This window comes from Amphiura filiformis, chromosome 14, assembly GCF_039555335.1.
Source record: "Amphiura filiformis chromosome 14, Afil_fr2py, whole genome shotgun sequence".
Lineage (NCBI taxonomy): Eukaryota > Metazoa > Echinodermata > Ophiuroidea > Amphilepidida > Amphiuridae > Amphiura > Amphiura filiformis.
Genome location: NC_092641.1, coordinates 36,301,948 through 36,314,943, shown reverse-complemented (window position 1 = coordinate 36,314,943; position 12,996 = coordinate 36,301,948). Strand labels below are relative to the sequence as shown.

Here is a 12,996-nt window from a genome sequence, read left to right as displayed (position 1 = left end):
TACGCATAATTACATTATTTCGGTAGATTAAGGACCACTGCGTCCATATTTCATAATGTTATTCCCAAAATTATAGCATTTAATGGTGAGTTTTGTCTTCAAAAAGTGACAAAGTTCACCAGTTTGTAGCTCTGTACCAAAAAAAAAAATAGGACATCGGATCCTTTAGCTAAATAAAGTTTCGTGTACGTAAAGGCGCAAATCTCTAAAGAAAGTCAAGACCACGAAAGTCGCAGAACTGCTTCATTTTACAGCAGCAAAAAACAAATACACGGTGTTCACGCAATCCGAGTCGATCGGCATGGTTGGTCAAGCTTTATGAAGATCGCTTTGTTATCTAGCTTTGAAATAGTTATAGCTCACTACCCACGACACAACAAACTCGGGCGCGAAATTCTACACGTATTTTAAATGGCGTGTTATCAATTTCACTGATGAAAAATTGAGATGTTTTATTTTGCGTGGTCTTAGATATTTACGCCATCACGTACACACAACTTAATTTAGCCAAAAGATGAAGCTTTCATGCGATGTCAATTATATTTTACTGGGCTTCATGGTTATCGGATAAGAAACTTATAAACCATGTCACTTTTGGACAGTAAAATTCACCATTAAAACCGATCATTTTGACATTGTGTCACGATAGTATGGAATAAGTTGTTCTTACACTATTTATCTGTATGTTTATTCCAACCAGTCTAATATTGGAATAAACATACAGATAAATATTGGAGAACAACAAAGGCGCCTTATTAGCCAACTTCAAAAACCGCGCAAAAAAGATTGCATGGACAACAATTATTATGCATGACCTGAGTATTGACTGCAAGCCTTTGCGAAAAGTGCAGTATTGTTATCGTCACTTCATTCATGCAAAACAATGAGCGTGTTTATAGTGGGAGCAGATGTGCGGTACATTGCGGTATAATTTCTATCCGGTCAAGAATTATCTAGATACTTGCCCACTATAAACATTAGCAGTATATGTATATACGGTACATCGATATGTGCAAGAGTTTTGGCTTTCAGTACTCGTTCTACAAACCATCACGCTATGGAATGATCTTCCTCCATCCCTCATTGTAGCTCCGTTCGTGAGCATTTCGGCACGGACTTGCTAGCACTTTTGTTCGTCTCGCCATGTTAATATTTAAGGTGCAGCAATACCCAATTCTGAGGTATGCACTGTATCTAATGAAGATGAAGAATTCCATTCATCTTTGTTTAGAATGTAAATTACTGTCATGCATCGTGACCTTAAAATGAAAGCAATTTCTGTGAGGTTTCCCAGGTCTTGGTAAATTCGTGTTACTGTGACAATATGTATGGAGGGACCTATTTAAATTATACCGCTTGTTTTTTTAATGTCCGTAGTTCAATTTCTCATCAAACGCGTTTTCTATATAGTTTCTTTGATGTTCATAATCAGTCCGACCCACTTACCTAGCGGGTTTGAAAACATTTGAAAAGCGCTATGTATTACTAGTACTAGGCGATCCATGCCTTGGAGAATCTATAGTGCTGTGTGATTTAGGTTATTTTCTGTTAATTACACCAATAATATTTTTTCAAACAATTGAGGTTCATTTTCATGTGTTAACGGTCTAAAGTAATATAAAAAATAATAATAAATAGCATTCTATACGTATTCTTGGAAGTGTAATGTTATAGGCGGCTGCCAAATTCAATGTATACATGCACAAGATGTCAGTTACATATTACGCACTGATTTCCAACGTGAATCTTCCTGGGTTTGTACAATTTCCATCACTAAAGAATGCGAAAACATCCATTCCCTGGCTATAAGAAACCCCGAAAGTACCATATGGGGTAAAATCAAACCTCAGGTTAAACAAAATCGGAAGGTTGAAACTAATAACCATTGGAAATCTGTTGTTGAACCACTCTTGAGCCAGGGGGATGTCCCTAAACTGTTGGAAAAATGTGAAACCGATTTAACCTGGAAATCTTTGATATATTCTTTTAATACCCAAAGGTGTGTTAAAGTTCGGTATTAACGCCTCCATAGATACCCTACCTTCCTTTACGAATTTAAAACGCTGGGGCAAACGACTTTTTGACACCTGTCCCCTCTGTAAAGGTAAAGGTACCTTACTGCACATACTCAATAATTGCCAAAATATGCTTGATCGGTACTTATGGAGACATAATAATGTTATTCGTATATTTCTATCCACATTCAAAGAGGCTGAATTGTGACAATCTACAAGTCTATGCCAACATTGAAAATAATACCATCGGTGGCGGTACAATACCGCCCAACATAATTGCCACATCCCAAAAACCCGACATTGTTTTATTTTGGCCTACAGACAAGCGAGTCATTCTGTTTGAATTGTCGGTGCCATTTGAGCCGGACATTGGTAAAGCCAACTCTATCAAACATGATCGGTACACTTCCCTTGTTTCCGACATTACCGACGCCGGGTCTGATTGCTCGTTAATTGCCATCGAACTCGGCTCTAGAGGCTTGATTGACACCGACAACAAAAATAGGATGACTCGTTTGTCAAAACAACTTAACACCCCAAAAAAATCAAGGTATTGAAAGACCAAATTACCAAGTCCGTTCTCATGTCATTTTACTCAATCTTCAACTCGAGACATGAGCCAAAGTGGAATGTCCAAGAAATGTCCTCATTGTTTATGTGTATATTTGCTGTTTGTAATTGTGTTTACCCTTGCCTGAGATCGGTATGGATCTCAGTTGATCTTGGGTTATATGTTCTTCTTCGTTTGGTTAATAAAGATGATTAAATAAAATGTTACAAAAATGTAATATTGAAGGTGATCCAGAACCTGGAAAACATAGGGTACCGTTAAATTGGTTGCATTCGCCTACAGTGTCTGATGTGGAATCATAGACATTTATGATAAGTACCGTAATTGCGAAGGTTGCTGTGATTCTTTCGTGACCAATTGCTTCGACAACATAATCCCGATCTTATCACAGTGAGCTTAAGCTGTGATATTACTAGCATTTTATGTGTGATGCGTCCTACAACAATTACATCAATGTTTAATTATAGAATTGCGTGTCAGGCACTTCAAAACTTGGAAGGCAAACATTTCTGTACAAATTGGGAAACCATAAGCATTGTACTACTATTAATCGTGTATGTAAAATTGGATTACTGTTAATAGTGAGTCCACAAAATAATTGTGAACAGAATCCGATGTTACAAAATGTTGAGACGTAAAAGCATTATAGTAAGGCAGCAGAATAGATATTTTTAGTCAAAAACTTGTCATATGAATATATAATTTCTTCTAAACAAAACCAAATTTACTCGCTAGTTTGACGGTTTCGCTTTTCATGGTCGAAAAGCATCATCAGAATATTGATTGTTGATCACTTCTTCCGGTTGGGCGATTCCTGACCACAGAGGGTGTAGAACTGTCACTCAGTAGAGGATCATATACGTGACTTAGATAGTGTGCCCCGTCGTCCCTATTCATGACGTTGGGTCCTCTTCTACGAATCCAGATTGATTCCTTGATGCGTCTTATATTTGCATTACACTCCTTGCTAAGGATTTTTTATTTGTCCCAATCTATTACGTGGTTCTGTTGAACTGCATGGTCTGCAATAGCCGATTTTGATTGTTCAGTTTCAGTTTCTGACTGTTTGCGAGTTTGACGCGTGTAGTTTTGTTTTGTCTGTTGCACCCTCATAGTTTCTTTTTGATGTTCTTTGAGTCGCGTTGCAAACTTCCTTCCGGTCTCACCAACATAAGTGTTGTTACAATTGGTACAAGGTATCTCATAGACGCAATCCGTGCTGTTAATGGGGTCAACCTTGTCCTTAGGGTGGACTAGAAGTTTGCGGAGGTTAGTGTTAGGCTTCATGGCTGTGGCTATGCCATGCTTTCTGAATATCCTATTGGCTTTTTCCGCAAGCCCTTCTACGTAAGGAATGACAACTAGTCCTTTAGTTTGGATGTCAGTGTCCTTTTTCTTTTAAGGTTTCTTTGCCTGTTTTTTATCCATTTTGCCTTTAACTTGCTTAAAAGTCCAATTTGGGTATCCACAGCGGCCGAGGGCCTCTTTGATTTTTGTTTCCTCCAGTTTCTTATCCGCGTCCTCAGTTATGATGGAATTCATTCTATCAAAAAGAGTCCGGATCACCCCAAGTTTTTGGTGGATAGGGTGGTGCGAATTAAAATTGAGGTACTGGTCAGTGTGTGTGACCTTTCTATATACAAGTAACTTCACTGACCCATCTGGCTTACGAACAATTAATGTGTCCAAAAATGGTATGGTACCCTCGTGCTCTTTCTCATAGGTAAATTTGATGTTCTCAGTGGAGTCAATCTGATTAAGGTGGTCAGTAAGATTGTCTACTTGATCTTTTTGCACTATTTCCAATATATCGTCCACGTATCTCTTCCACAACCGTGGCTTACATGTGAGAGGGGCAGATGCTATGGCCTTTTGTTCTAAAAACTCCATGTAGAGATTGGCTACAACCGGGGATACGGGACTACCCATCGCAGCACCAAATCGTTGTTTATAAATAGTGCCGCGGAAAAGGAAATATGTGGTAGTGAGTACAAACTGTAGTAACTCCAACACTTCGTCAACCGAGAGTAGGGTTCTTTCTTTCAGCGTAGTGTCATTCTCCAAGCGCGATTTTATAACTTGTAAGGATTGCTCAATTGGGGTGTTCGTAAACAGAGATACTACGTCATGTGAATTAAATATCTCCTCCTCTTCAATCATGACTTCAGCTAAACCCTCGGCTAAATGTTTTGAGTTTTGCACGTGATGTTCTGTACCTCCAACCAAAGGTGACAGAATGTCTGCTAACGCACAGGAAGTCTGATATGCGATGGTACCCGTGTAGTCAACTATGGGTCTGACTTTATTTCCAGGCTTGTGGATCTTGGGTGTTCCATAAATCCTCGGGATGTTTTCCGCCGTAGGAAAAACTATCTAAGTCACGTATATGATCCTCTACTGAGTGACAGTTCTACACCCTCTGTGGTCAGGAATCGTCCAACCGGAAGAAGTGATCAACAATCAATATTCTGATGATGCTTTTCGACCATGAAAAGCGAAACCGTCAAACTAGTGAGTAAATTTGGTTTTGTTTAGAAGAAATTATATATTTATTTATCTTCAAACCTGATGAATCTATTCAGTAACTTGTCATATGGTTTTGCTAGCTAAGTTATTTTCTTTAGTGATACCTCTAAATTATGTGCGATTTTTCGGTGTATAATTTAGAAGCACTAGTATAATTATGATTAAATGATGCACCCATGGATCTAATTTATTACATTACCTTGCACAACGCAATTATTGTCCCCACACTCACAGCTTCGTTTACTTTTTTCTTTAAACGTATGACACCTGTAGCTAACATTTAAATCTATTTGATGTCTATTTAACTGCTATTTAACTGCATCGTCAAGTCGTCATCTGTATGATAATTATCTACCCAAAGCATATCAAAATTAGTCATTGTCCTCATTAGTGCTAGTTTATATATAATACACGTACGTCAGATGCTGCTTTTATTGCAACTACTGCACCTTCTCCGGATACTGAATCTGTCTTGTTAACTGATTCTAATGATGATCACCCTTATTATCATTAATTGTAATGGTATGACAATAATAATCTTTACAATGAATTTCATTGTATTAAAAAGGCAGAATAAACTTACTCCGAATTTGGGCATTTTAGCGGAGTTTATAATGGAGGTAGGCCTAGTGTATATGATACGAAAAAGGTGTATTTGTCATGGCAGTACTTTGCATAAAGTTTACGAGAATTTAACGTTACAGTAAATCTAGCGCAAGATGTTAACTCTATACGGCTAGGGTTTAATTGCGTGTGAATAAAGGCTCAAATCGAAGATTTAATTGAGAAAAGCAATAATACTGAGACCTGTCACACGCCATTCCACCTTGGAACTAGACTATGCCATAGTCAAATTTTATTTAAAATATGTTATTATTAGTCATGATGAACCCATTTCGTTGAACTCAAAATTATACTGATGTTTATTAAAATTAAAGTATTCAATAGTAAAATGGTCATAAAGAGTTAAAAATATCAGATGATTAGTGACAATAAAAGTAATTGAATGCAACATTATCTTGCATAATTATAATGGCTCACTTTAATACTGAACAATTCTGATTTTAGAATCTACCAGTTTATTGATAGCGAACCCCGAACATTCGACTATGGACTTTGATTTGTAAGCAGAACTTTACCCCCTGGACTTTGCTCTCTAAAAACACACTGTCAAGCATACTTGTTTATCAGTCCATTAACCACAAGTACGCGCTAGATGTTTGATGAGAGATTAACTTTCGCGTCAACACAAAAGCGCCGCAAATACCACAGACAGTTGTGTACGGTGTAGTTAATGGTAATGGCGCGGGCCCAGAAGATTTAAACCATAGCGAGATATGGGCGACCAATCACAAGGCAGATCCATTTAAAGATGCATTACATCATGGCCAAGAAATTGGCCTAACTCTCCATAGAGTCCCGTGTTAAAAATCTTAACCGCAAGGCAAAGTCAGTAGTCTACTTGGGAAGCTAACAAAGAGAGGGAGTAGGGTGACTGAAAAGATCAGATGTGAAAATCTATCAATTGTGCACACATTAATTAAATCAGAGTTTTAAGCTTAAATACAATATCCAGAGTATGCACAATGGGCAAGTGGACTACAGGGTAGTCTACCTTGGAACACGATATAATAATATTATTTTCTAACGAACATTGTCTTTGAAAAGTCAACAAGTTTATTTAAAATTGCAACCATTTTAATTTGTAACAATTGCCAAAGCGTTGCGAACACCGTACAGTATGCAGTTAATATTTAATCTCGCACATTATCTCTCCGCTTTTACGTCGAACAAGAGATGTCATCTCCAATCATATGCTATTGGAATTGTTATCATTTATATACCATTTCAATGCTTATAATTTTAAGGTTAACCTATGCACACAAACTCCCACTTGGCTGGGACAGATATTGACGGTTATCAAATTGCGTCGATTGCAAACTCTGAATTTTAAATATACCAATTTATGGACAGATACACCCATTTTAATATTTAAATGTGGATTCAAACTGAGAAGAAATGTTATCAAATCGCTATTATCATCTTTAACTAAAGAGCCAGATATGAGGAGGATGACATGTTAATTTATTTCTCCCTCTGTGTCAGGTGGCGCTACTATACTCTTCACAAGATATGCTATACATTGGAATTGGGCCTTTCTTCCACTCAGGTATTCAATTATTAGTGTACAGACTAAACACATAACAGCACTAGGCAGCCATTCGATGATGTCAATGCCTTTATGCGTTACGTAATTGATACGCCCAGTCAGATGTATTTCACACCTGCCAACCACAAGTCACCCAATTTTGAAAAATGGACGTTGAGTGTACACTGTCATGAATATTGATTGGCAACATTTTACAATAAAGTCAGCAAATCGGACACAACAGAACAATAAACCCTTCAGTGCGCTACCTGTACCGCACTAATAACATTTTCTTTCAGTTCATTATCAGCCATTTTGGAACTATCCAGGCGTATTTGGCAACTGGGCAGGTTAATTTTCATTGGGGATTTTTGAAATCATCGTTCGTCGAAAAATATTCAGGTGACCTCAAGCCTTTCATATAAAACAATAGTATCTTGCTATCAGGTGCGCGATATTTAATCCGATTCAACTCGGCGCGTCATCATATTTTATTCGTTGCCGTATATATTTTGACGTCACAAAAAGTATTCGGCAAAGAATATTCGCCTTGGAATATACACACTGAACCGAGCTTAAGTGTATGTACTTTACCAATAAATCTAACTTAATAGAAAAATAACAAGAAATAAAATGCAAGTGCTTCATTTGGTACAGGTGCAATTACACAAAGGCTACATCATCATGATCAGTGGCGTACCGTGGCCGCCCTTACCCCGGGGGGCTGAAGAAAATGAAATTTTGCCGCCCTTTCTTCAACAGCTCGAAAAGGTTGCCCCAATTTTTTACGGTCGTTTGAAAAAGCGCCACAAAAGCAACACATTTTGATGTATCGTACAATTTTTCAAATTTTCCGCCCCTTTTTTCTTTACTAATTATTTTTGCCGCCGCCCCTCTTTTTGCCGCCCCTTCTTCTTCCGCCGCCCCTTCAATTTGGCCGCCCCCTGCTTTGACCCCGGGGGGGCTGGCGCCCCCAAAGCCTTTTTTTTTTAATGATACACGCATGATGATCTACACCACATTTCGCCATACTGCATTTTAGAAACGCTTGCTGTTAGAATAAGAAAAGTTTTAATTGTAATTATTCCACAGGTCACGGCAGCCCTGTGACCTTTCCGGAAAAAGCAGAGTGGCAGGTTTTTCAAATAAATATTTTCTGTGTAAAATGTGTACCATCAGATGGGTAATGGAATATATGAATATTAACTGTACATCTATCATAACAATTTTTTTTTTTTTTTTTCGTCACAATTGATCTAGTATAGAATTAGAAGGTAGAGAATTTATTTCAATCTTATCATACGCCATTTTTTTGGAATTAACTGAAAATAAATTCTGTAAAAACGGTAATTGTTTTATGTACAATTGACATTAGACCCCACAAAAAGTACCGCTTTGTTGTTATGATAATCTAATCTTTTGATTTCGTAAATAAAATTAGGGGTCTAATGTGGATTCTGGATGCAAACTGGAACAATCCAATGCCTTGTCAAAAGCATTCACTTCAAAATGGAGTTCTGATGCATTGGGTAATACAACTTCCGCCAAGAGCACGTGGCCGAAATCAAAATCGATTTTATGTATTGTGTATGTATCATAGGACGCTCGTATTAATTGTCTCTATAAATAATGGTAGCTCTATTATAATACACATTAATGTTTTAAGCAGATAAAATGCCAAAATATAATACGTTTTCTGCCTTTGCTTGTCACGTGGTAGGCCTATGTTGAAGTTGCGATTATATGTTCGAATAAGTTTCAAATGGATAACAACAAGAGTGGCAGAGTGGTCTAAGGCGCTAGTCTCATAGAGTACTGAGCGGTGCGCCGTGAGTTCGAACCCCGCCTCTGCCAAACTTTAAAAGAAGTAAATTAAAATTTTACTTTTTTTAATTTCATATTTGGGAAATGTGACTGGGAGAATTTATGTATGGCGTGGAGTGGTCTGATCATGATCATTTATATCACTCATACGTAAATTCTAGACAGTTCATTGGTTGATTACTATTTGCCATTTTTACCATCACCCTCTCCGTGTAATAGTCTTTACTATCATAGTGCTCTGCCGTAGTGCGCCTGCGCCAAGCCGTGCGCTGACTGTTGGACTCGCCGATTAGTTATGGGGTGGACCCCAAAATGTGAAGTATATCACGGCAAAACATGGTGTTATGTTGATGAAAATATGTATTTCCTACCTTAAATAGTATTTTAGTAATAGAATTTATGCATGAGTGATATAAAACAAATATTAAATGTCTTAAATTCGTGTAATGGTCGAAATATAATCACTCGGTGAAAGATGTATTGTTCCATTCCACTCGCCGTTCCGGCTCGTGGAATGGAACAATCCATCTTTCACCTCGTGATTATATTTCGACCATCACACTCATAGACAGTTAATATTTGTATAACAGATCAGCGCACCCTAAAGCAAGCACGTCGCCCACGCACACATCACCATGTTACGCCACACTATACATGCTACCACACACAAAATGCCGCTGTATTTTAAAGTGTCGTTTAAAACTATGCAAAGTAAATCACAACTCGCCAATACTATACTGCGCCAAATAAGTATCCTTACATTTGGAAAATAATCATAATTTCAACACTGAACCATGTTGGGATATATTTGTTTTTTAATAGATGCACTATCTAATCCTGTACATTATGACACCATATTGAATCCAATGTGACCTCAAGAAGGAAAGTTACAAGCAATTGAATAGACAAAGGTCCAGTTTAAAAATGACAAACTGGCCTTTACAAGGCGCAAAAAGATTCCAACAAGCGCAATAAAGAGACAACACAGTTTCTTCAATGAAGCTTTATTTTAAGCATTTTTTATTTCAGTTTTTAATTCTCTGTACTTTTCATAACTTTCCTTTCATTTATCAGCTCTATTGTTGCAGTTTTCTTTTGTTCCTTTTGTTTTAAATTAAAGGCACGCACAAAATAGCCAATCACTACTCTTAAACCAGATGTCTAGTCCGTGGAGTTTTGAATAGGCCAGTTTGTCACTTTTAAAACTGGACCTTCGTCTAATTATGGAACTATTTCCATGATCTAACTAACTGCTTCACAGTGTCATCGCCCCGATACCTTCATGGCAGAAATCGCCATTATGGTAGGTTGAGTCCACAGCCACGCATGGCCATTTTGTTCCGACCTGTTTAATAGCGCGGTTTTTCAACATCCGAATAAGGCTATTGACAGTAGCCTGGTGACTGACCTCTGTAGATGTCAGTGAGCATGGTATACGTCGTGACGTCATCTGCTTTTAAACTGCCTCCACCAGTGGCCTACGCTGCGCTATAGTACCGTGTATCTTCCGTGACCCGAGTGTTTACGAATGAGGGCAACTGTCATTTTATTTTGTTCGGCACATATAAAATCAGAATTTTTGTCAGTTTTTGAGTTCAAAACGCGCGCTTCTTTCTCAATACGCAAGCTAACGATTATCATATTCTTTCAACACATATATTCAAGAGCAAGCCTTGAAATTGGCTTCTTTAGAATCAAAACATTACGGGAGATATTCATCATTTTCTACCTCGGTATCCAAAGATTTATCGTCTGAATATCAAATTGTGCATAGCAGAAATGCACGTGTATCGATCCCGAGTATTGATTTTAAGTTTCTCTGCTGTACAATGTAATTATTTACCAGGCGATGTGGGTGTGTGCTTGTAACTTTGCTTCTTGAAGTCAACATTGGATACAAGGGGGTGTCATAATGTACCGGATTAGATAGTGTATCTATTAAAAAACAAATTTACCCCAATATGATTCAGTTTTGAAATTGCGATTATTTTTCCAAGTGTAAGGATACTTTTTGGCGCAGTATATATTCCACAAATATCATGAATATGGGAATTAATGCAATCGGGTCACTGGGGTATGTCCAAATGGAATTATACAGGGTTTGGTGTGAGCAAATACAACAATTCATTTTTAATTTAGACGTTCAGAATCTGTTCTTTTCAATGGTATTTTTCCTTTATTTTACGGGAACCAGTCGCAAGCAAAACACCTTTTGTGATCAGAACCGCCTACCTACCTCCACACCACCCCACACCCCCATGTAATACTACAAACCCATGTGTATCCCTGACTCCCTCTTAATCCTGTTTAAACACACTGAAAGTAAAACTTTAAGTTTTAACAATTTAAAAGATTTTAAGATTTTAAATTTTAATTTATAAATTCCGTAAATTTACTCGTCCCCGTAAATTTACGAAAAAACTCCTGGCAGCAAATTTTCCGGTAATTTGTTGTAATCCTTTTACGGGGATCAGTAAAATTACGGAATTTTAATTTTAATTTCAGTGTGTTTAAGCAATTTTTGTTGGAAGAATTGTACACTTAACTTTGAATTAGAGAAAACGAAAACATTTCTTTATGTGTATAAACATGTAAGTTTTGAACGTTTGCAGGATCTCTTTAGACTGAGTTTGTGTACGGGTGAGTTCTTAGACACGTCGTATTTTTTGGTTGCCTTATACACTTTTCCCTTTTTACTTTCTTTATTCATACAGGTCACGGTTACAAAAATTCAAATCCTATGACAAAAGCAACGTTGTCACTACCAATACATTCCATGTAACAGGTTATAGAAAAAAAATTAATCATATATATTTTGAAAAGCCAAACACTACAGAAAGGTCGATTGTACGGGTACATTTCTTTAAAAGAGCATATCTTCAAAAGTTGTGAGCCGATTGATATCATTGTTTTGGTTTATTAAACCTAACGTCTCAAGGTTTCTTTACATACCAAAATATATTTGATCAACTTTTCAGAAATAGGAGAAAAGAGGGCGCAATGAGGGGCCTCTTTTTTTGGGGGACACCCTGTACATACATCTGCACAAATTGTAGAATAACATGACGGTGATCAATTATTCAAACAACCACTGTAGCTTCCCATTGCAAATTGGAATAATCACGACATACTGAAATATTCATTACATCACTGTGTTCCAATATATGTGGGTCTGCGAACTCAGGTTCGCCTCTTTACCTTTATTTTGGTATTCACACATTTTTAGTTCCTAACATTAACATTATATAGTCATATGGCTGTAGGGGTGTACTTATATGTGATGCGATCAAGCAAAATCAGTCGGAACTCGGCAATAATAAATTTTCAGTTTCCTATAGGATTGTAAACAGCATTTACAAAGTTGGATTTTGCAGAAAGCCCCATTGAAATTGAACAACCAGTTCCAAAGATATGAGCAATTAAAGAGTTTCTAAAACAATAGGAAAGAAAAGGAAATCTTACCTTTGCTTGGCTATATCTCAAAATCGATATTTCCGAGTTCCGACTGATTTTGCTTGATCGCATCACATATGTAAAGGGATGTGGGGGTGTTTGGGAGTGTGTGCCTGCCTCCAAACCAGGACATTACATTGTTCTCACACTGCCAATCAAGGACTAACATCCGGGACTAACATGCACTGTCTTTCAAATGCTATATGGTCCAGAAACACTTTTGAAAGAAAATGCATTTGACAATATTATAAATTTAGATTATTTGGCAAATGGCATTAATAGTGCGGACTGATGAGTGCTACACTTCAAGAATGGGTCAGGTGTGAAGCCCTAGATCGCCTGCCTCAACAACTTGTAAACAACGTTCGATACAATTATATTGACACTTAAACAATATGTCGTCGCTCACTCGCGTGATGACACAGGCAGTTTTCATAACCTTACATTTAATAGAACAA

General features: G+C 37.4%; 2 protein-coding genes across 3 annotated transcripts in view; both read right to left on the bottom strand.

Annotated features, from left to right (window-relative positions):
* Nucleotides 1-12,996, bottom strand: part of LOC140170037 (adhesion G protein-coupled receptor L3-like) — a 117,269-nt gene that overhangs the window by 91,462 nt on the left and 12,811 nt on the right. The window lies entirely within an intron of this gene.
* On the bottom strand, nucleotides 3,985-4,746 carry LOC140169390 (uncharacterized). Its single transcript, XM_072192647.1, has one exon. It carries the CDS (start codon nucleotides 4,744-4,746, stop codon nucleotides 3,985-3,987), a length of 762 nt encoding a protein of 253 aa, XP_072048748.1.

Coding starts and splice junctions, on each gene's coding strand:
- LOC140169390 (XM_072192647.1), bottom strand. CDS start 4,746: ATGATTGAAGAGGAGGAGATATTTAATTCACATGACGTAGTATCTCTG.